Source organism: Penaeus chinensis, chromosome 7, assembly GCF_019202785.1.
Source record: "Penaeus chinensis breed Huanghai No. 1 chromosome 7, ASM1920278v2, whole genome shotgun sequence".
Classification (NCBI taxonomy): domain Eukaryota; kingdom Metazoa; phylum Arthropoda; class Malacostraca; order Decapoda; family Penaeidae; genus Penaeus; species Penaeus chinensis.
Genome location: NC_061825.1, coordinates 4,758,639 through 4,766,138, shown reverse-complemented (window position 1 = coordinate 4,766,138; position 7,500 = coordinate 4,758,639). Strand labels below are relative to the sequence as shown.

At 39.5% G+C, this 7,500-nt stretch overlaps 1 protein-coding gene across 3 annotated transcripts; it reads right to left on the bottom strand.

Moving 5' to 3' along the window:
• Window positions 1-818: 818 nt before the first annotated feature.
• LOC125027237 (cytochrome P450 2L1-like) lies at window positions 819-7,492 on the bottom strand. 3 transcript variants are annotated; one of them, XM_047616197.1, is made up of 11 exons: window positions 7,352-7,492; window positions 6,888-7,059; window positions 6,054-6,153; window positions 5,400-5,530; window positions 4,809-5,027; window positions 3,358-3,557; window positions 3,117-3,231; window positions 2,687-2,867; window positions 2,467-2,584; window positions 1,906-2,050; window positions 819-1,042 (listed from the first exon to the last, which is right to left on the bottom strand). In XM_047616197.1, exons 2-11 carry the CDS (start codon window positions 6,970-6,972, stop codon window positions 858-860), a joined length of 1,479 nt encoding a protein of 492 aa, XP_047472153.1. In that variant the 5' UTR covers window positions 6,973-7,059; window positions 7,352-7,492; the 3' UTR covers window positions 819-857. The 3 variants fall into 3 exon arrangements, with proteins under 3 accessions (XP_047472153.1, XP_047472152.1, XP_047472154.1); XM_047616196.1 differs by having other exon boundaries at window positions 7,428-7,492; XM_047616198.1 differs by having other exon boundaries at window positions 7,398-7,469.
• Window positions 7,493-7,500: the final 8 nt, after the last annotated feature.

Below are 7,500 nucleotides of genomic sequence, written 5' to 3'. Positions count from 1 at the left end.
AATATGTTCTTAAAACCTTTTTTGCCGTACATAACCCCCCCCCCAAAAAAAAAAAAAAAAAAAAAACAGGAAATGCAAGACATTTGAACAGCATAACCTTGTATTCAGTATAAGATTACTCTTTTCGTAACTTTTTTTAACGCTTTTATAATAACCATTATCTTAATTCTGTTAAATATAAAGGGGAAAAAAAGATACAGCCGATGGTGATTTAATTTTATTATATATATATATATATCATGCAACCGTGTTCAAGATAGACGTAAACTCAGAACCCGCCACTAAATGTGTATATTTTTGTTTATGTAAGAAATGATTATTTTATTTTGTATAATTTTTCTTTTAAGCGTGTTAGTATATAACGGGGAAGCTCAGTTTGAGTAATCTGATATACACTTCTCACTCTCTCTCTTTCTCTCTCTTACTCTTTATCTACTCTCTCTCTATCTATATTTTACCCCCCCACCCCTCTCTCTCTACTCTTTCTACTTAGCCTACTCTCTTTCTCTCTCTCTCTCTCTCCCCTACCATCCCTCCCTCTCGCCCACCCACCCGCTCTCTCTCACTCTCTCTCTCTCTCTCTCTCTCTCTCTCTCTCTCTCTCTCTCTCTCTACCGTCCCTTCCTCTCACCCACCCACCCACCAGCTCTCTCTCTCTCTCTCCCTCCCTCCCTCCCCCTCCCTCCCTCTCTCTCTCTCACTCTCTCTCTCTCTCTCTCTCTCTCTCTCTCTCTCTCTACCGTCCCTTCCTCTCACCCACCCACCCACCAGCTCTCTCTCTCTCTCTCTCTCCCTCCCTCCCTCCCCCCTCCCTCTCTCTCTCTCTCTCTCTCTCTCTCTCTCTCTCTCTCTCTCCCTCACTCGCGGATGGTGAAGCAGACTTTCTCCGACCTCGGGTTGTGACCAAAAGGATTGCTGGGATCCGGTGACACGTCGACCTTTGACCCTGGCGGCGGGGTCACACTCAGGGACTGGAACAGGGCGGTGGAGAGGATGAAGAGTTCCATGCGCGCCAGGGACTCTCCGACGCACACCCGCTTCCCTGGGAATGACGGAAGGGGTGGGGGGTGACGGTCAGTGGAATGGCAGGGAGATGGGTTTTAGTGACAACGGAAATGGCGGAAGGGGGTGGGCTGACGGTCAGTGGAATGGCATGATGAGAAGTTATAGAAAGGAAGAAAAGTGGCGGATGGGGTGGCGTGAGGGTCAGTGGAACGGCAGGCAGAGAGGGTATAGAAAGGAAGGGAAATAGCGGATGGGGTGGAGTACCGGTTAATGGAATGACAGAAAAATAGGAAAATAAATGACAGAGGGAGTGGGATGAGGGTTGATGGAATAAAAGATAGATGGGAGGAGAGTAGCAGAGGGGACTGGATGACGATTAATGGAATGACAAGTAGAGAAGTGAAATAAATGGAGGAGGGGGGGGGGGGGGTCGAAAGGGGCGGGGTGACGGTCAGTGGAATGGCAAGTAGACAGATCAGACAAATGGGATGAAGACAAGAAATGAAGAAAAATGAGATAGAAGATGAATAGACAGATAGAGGACACACTAGATAAACAAAGAGGGTTAAGGAAGTGTCTAGTTGTTAATGTTTCTATTACCGGGTACAGTTGATAATCTAATCTAATCTCTGTATATAATCAAATTAGGGCAAGAACATTGGTGTTGTATTTCTTGCAATCAGAATGACATATATGACTTGATATACATTCTGAAGATAATAATAATAATAACAATAACAACAGTAGCAATAATAACAATAATAATAAATAATGATAATGATAATGATAACAATAGTGATAATAATGATAACAATAATGATGATATTTATAACAATATTAATGATAACAACAACAATACTGATAACAATAATAATACAAATAATAATTCCTGTGTCGTACCAACGCCGAAGGGAAGGAAGCCCTCCTTCTTGGTCGTAAACTTCCCTTGGTCGTCGAGCCAACGTTCCGGCTTGAACTTCTCCGGCTCATTCCAGTAGCGAGGGTCGTGGTGCATGGCGGCCGCGGCTGTCGATACGATCGTTCCCTGTGGCGATTGGTGGGACTTAGTTAAAATGTGGTGCCTGCCAGTACGGGGGGGGGGGGGGGGATAAGTGTTTCATACGTAATACACAGACCTAAACACAAATACATACCTGTCTATGTATCTGTTTCCACATGCAAACATACCTATTTATTCCTCTGTTCACACACACATATATTTATATATAAACATATAAATATAACTATATGTATATATACACATTATACTCTCTCTCTCTCTCTCTCTCTCTCTGTATATATATATATATATATGTGTGTGTGTGTGTGTGTGTAATTAATACACACAACCACAAACACAGACAGACACATACACACGTACACCCATATAGATAGATCGATATGCACTGTATATGTAATCAAATGTGGAATGTGTATATTAGAAACATCCATCCAACATACCTTTGGGAGTAGGTATCCACCCAGCTTAGTATCCCTCACCGCAACATGCGGAACGCCTACTGATGCCAAAGAAGAAACCCGAAGAACCTCATGAATGACAGCCTCAGTGTACGGCATTCTGCAGACAGTAAGAAGGTCAGGTTTTAATCTCCCTCGCCCCTTTGCCATCGACCCAACACGACACTTAAAACTCAAATATAGTTAAGAAGTTTCTAAGTACCTGCTTCTGTCTTCGAGTGTAGCGAGCGTTCCTTTAGGCAGAACCTCGTCGATCTCTGCCTGGAACTTCTTCTGAACTTCTGGATAATTGGCTAAATAGTAAATCATGAAGGTGAGGGTGCCGACCGTGGTTTCACTGCCGGCGAAGAACAGGTCCAAGATAAGGATACACAGATCCCTCTCTGAAATGAAGGAAGGATTTCATATACATATAAAACAAAATCACAAGATGTATATGTATGAGTGAGATATTCCACATGTGTATATATCACAGTTAAAAGAACTCCACCATACATATACATATATATATATATATATATATATATATATTTAAAGATATGATTTTCATCTCATTCTTTATTATTCTGCTTCTTAGCCAGATGCCTTGTATGGGCGCGACCCCTCACTTGCCCGAAAATAGAAAGTCTTACCAGTTCGAACCCCGTCTGGGTTGTCTTTCGATGCCTCGATATCAAGAAGGTAGCCGTCCATCAGGTCCCTAGGATTATCAGGATCCAAGGAAGATTTGTGTTCCTCGATCAGTTCCTGTGAATGAATTATTTTGAAATGTTTATTTATTGGTTTTATTCATCACGCTGAAATCATCCGTAATTAACAAACCATCGGGAATATGTCAATAAACGTATATCAAAACTTTCATCGAATACACACCTTGCAATAATCGAAGAATTTGTCCTTCAGAGTGTAAAGTATATCGACGGAGAAGACGCGGCGTATGAGGAAATCAGGAAGGCAATATTTAATCCATGGCATAAAATCGGGGATTGCCAATGGGCCGAACTTTTGCGTCAGATCGTCAATAATATCTATGAATTCTTGCAGCTTGGGGTCCGTTACTTCAAACTGCTTGCCTGCCAATAAGATTCGCCTAGATATTCATACGCAAATCACATACGTGTATTGATACTAGAAGGGGATGACATATATTTATATTTTGTCAAGACATTCTCTTTCGTATCACATAATAATTCTCCTTATCAAATGAATTTAATCGGATAATCTGCTTTTACGGAAATCACCCCTAAAATCCGCCCGCCAATGAACCAGATTCGACTTCCAGGAAAGCCCGGGAAACCTTGATGACGTCACAGTAGGCGTCTGGCCGTTGCTATGTTTGCGTCTGGTGTGGAAATGCCTTGTATTTTCTCAGATCTGTTTCATTTTCCGGACGATATTTGTTTAGTGAATGATAACAGTGATGTAGTAGAAGAGGCTGCAGTGAGTCAGTTTAGTAGGATCCTATCAGTTTGACTCAAGAAAATTTGCTAATTAAGTAGATAGGGAAGTTGATAATGTCTACTGTATAGGCAGGCAGACAGGAAGAGAAATAGAGGGTGAATGGATTTATAAATGAATAAGGGAAAGAAAGATTGAAAGAAAGGGACTAGGAAAAAAGAAATGTGAACAATGATTGCATAAGAGAGAGAGAGATGAACAAATAAGAGAAAATACAATAAATGTATAAATAAAGACTGAATAGAGGAATACATAAATGATAAAGAGTGTGTATACAACGAATGACATAAAAAAAAAAACACACACATATAAAAAGAGCAAAAGTAAATTAATTGAAAATGAGCGAGAAAGAATATTAAAAGTTATTAATGAGTATTTTTGCTATATCATCGTTTCATTTTTTTTTTTATTCCGAATCCCGAATCTGTTCTGTGGCGGCGACACTTTACACTAATATTAACTTATAATAATGATGTAATATGTTACGAATGAGTAAATTTTGGCAAGTGAGAAATTTTGCTCGACTCTGGCCATTAAAACATGGGCATGCATATATATATATATATATATATATATATATATATCCATACGAATGTAAAGGTCCTGTACATGAACATATGCATACTATTTACACCCATGCATATATATATATATATATATATATATGTATGTATTTTACATATAGTACATACACATAGACAAGTGTGTGAGTATGTATGTATCTGTGTGTGTAAATGTGTGGATGTGTGTGTGTGCACATGTCCGCGTTTGTGTATATGTGCACGCGCGTGTACTTGTATGTATATACATGTATACAAAAATACCAGAACTCAGAGCAGATATCTCCTTTTATACATGTTACTTACTCGCAACCATATGCCAGATAATGTTGATAACAGCCACCCTCAGATCACGAGGAATGCGTTCAGACTTGTTCGCTTGGCCCTTCAGTGCCTCGATCAACTTATTCGCTTGGTTTTGGACTGCGGACACCAAGCTGGACTTGCCCATGCCTTGATCTCGGAGTTGACGTAGGCTGAATCGGCGGTTGATGTGCCAGATGTTGCCGTTGCTTCCAATTACACCTATTAATAACAGATAGGTGTTTTTTTTGTATGGAATGGAGGCTTCATGCCATGTAGTATATTCATGTAATATTTAGTAAATTATTTATTTACTATTATTTTTTTTTTGATAAGTGAAAGATTTAAAATATCGTCAACGCCTGCTTGTAAACCCAGATCTTTTTTATACATTTTTTTCACTACATTCATTAATACGATATACAATGCACACACACACACACACACACACACACACACACACACACACACACACACACACACAATACACCCATCCCTCAGTCCAGTCATCCATCTTTCAGTCATTCCATCCATCCATCCATCCTGAAGTTCATCCACTCACCCAACCCATTCAAACTATAAAGAAATCCTCACCTAGGGTAACAGGTTCCAGAAATCTGAACAGTTCCCATATCGGGCGGTCGAGAAAGTCACTACTACTGAGGGCTTCTCTGCTAAGCTGGTAACTGTGCAGGAAAACGTTCACCTGGGTACCCATGCGCCATCTACGGAGTCAAGTCAAGGCATACTCACTATATGCGTACCTGGTTTGTATTCTCATATACATGTATGTGTTTGTGTCTTTATATCCATATACCTATATTTATACCTTTGTCCAATATCTATATATCTATATCTATCTATCTATATATATATAAATATATATATATATATATATATATATATATATATATATATGTATATTTATGTTCTTATCTTTACCTATATTTTTAGCTACACGTATGTCTCTTTCCATCTATTTCTATATGTGTATTGAATATCTGTTTGCATATCCACCTATATAACTAAATGTACCTATTGATGGTCTCTTTCTCTAGGTATGCATGTATGTATCTATGTATATATGTGTGTGTGTACTTAAAATTCCGTATAAAGAAGATAACTAACACATTAACAAATTAAAACTACTTCCATCTGCTCAAAGCCAAACGCAGGTATAGAAGCACGCGCCTACATTACTATACGAAATAACATATCGTTTACAAAACAACAGAACCTAATACTTACACATATATGTCTCCGTGTTGTTTATGGAGATCTTTGAATTGCTCATCCATGCGTTTCCCGTTGAGTGGTATGTAACCAACGAGCGGAAGACCCCATCGACCTGTTAAGTGTTGGTGTATGATGAGTGCACTCAGAACATTGTGGAAATAAAAATGTTTGAGTAGATAAATGAGAAATGGAGAGCGTGAGAGGGAGGAAGAGGGAGGGAGGGAGGGAGAGGGAGAGGGAGAGGGAGAGGGAGAGGGAGAGGGAGAGGGGTTGAGAGAGAGAGAGAGAGAGAGAGAGAGAGAGAGAGAGAGAGAGAGAGAGAGAGAGAGAGAGAGAGAGAGAGAGAGAGAGAGAGGGGAACGTATATATAGAGAGAAAGAAAGAGATCGATACAAAAGCAATATCACCGATGATATAGGGATAAATTTTATATGTCGGAATTAATTTTATGCTGTTTCACATGTTAGCTATGGTTAAAGTGATTCGGCACAGCTTCCTATGTTTGACAACCAACAAACTTACCTACTGTCAAAAGGTGATTCGTATTCACTTTTACAGCAGTCTCAACTGCTAGAATTAATAGCTTCAGATTCGCTGATTAGCCTTCATACTCACCTCACTGCAGAATAAGTTAGTAGAGTTTCACTTGACTAGTAACACTCCTGCTAAAATGAATACGTACAGTTTCACTTGCTAGCAAACCTACAGATTCACCTGTTGTCAGAAATAGTTGATGGCGTTTACCCTGTCATTCAATAGCCTCACCTGCTGTTGGAATGAATAGTTAGTTTCCTAGATTCACCTTGGAATTAATAGGAACAGTTCCCCGTTATCCAACTCACTCACCTGGTGGCAGCCCATCAGGCTTTTTGAAGATCGCAAACCACAGCAGGTAGAGGAGTGCCAACCCTAGCAGCAACTCAGCCAACATGATTTACTCTTGCGTGATCGTCTTGCGTTGAACTCCAGAACAGGTGCAGAGTGACAGCTATCAGCAAATGTTCAGCCTTATAAACTCCTGAAAAAGATAAGGTTTAATATAGCTATTTATGGGATTACTGGGTTTCTTGCGTGCCGAATTCTGTTATCAGGTAGGCTAACGTGACAGGAATTGTGTAACTTGAAAATTGTAGCTGGATATACAGATAAAATATCATTGTATGTCCCTTAATAGATTAAACAAATTTAATAGAAAAATCTATGAAAAAAAACTATGACTAAGAATAAATAAATTAACAGAAACATACACACACGAATGATAACAGGCAGTCATAAAACGATAACACTTCAAACAAAATCACATTACGTACTTATAATCTAACACAATATCCACACAACTCTAACACGATTATGTACAACACAAAAGGATCGATCATAAGACGGAACTGTATGTCCTTAGATGATAGTTGAGGAGGAGGTCGGACACAGAGAACTACACTCCTTCATGTCTCATCAATGA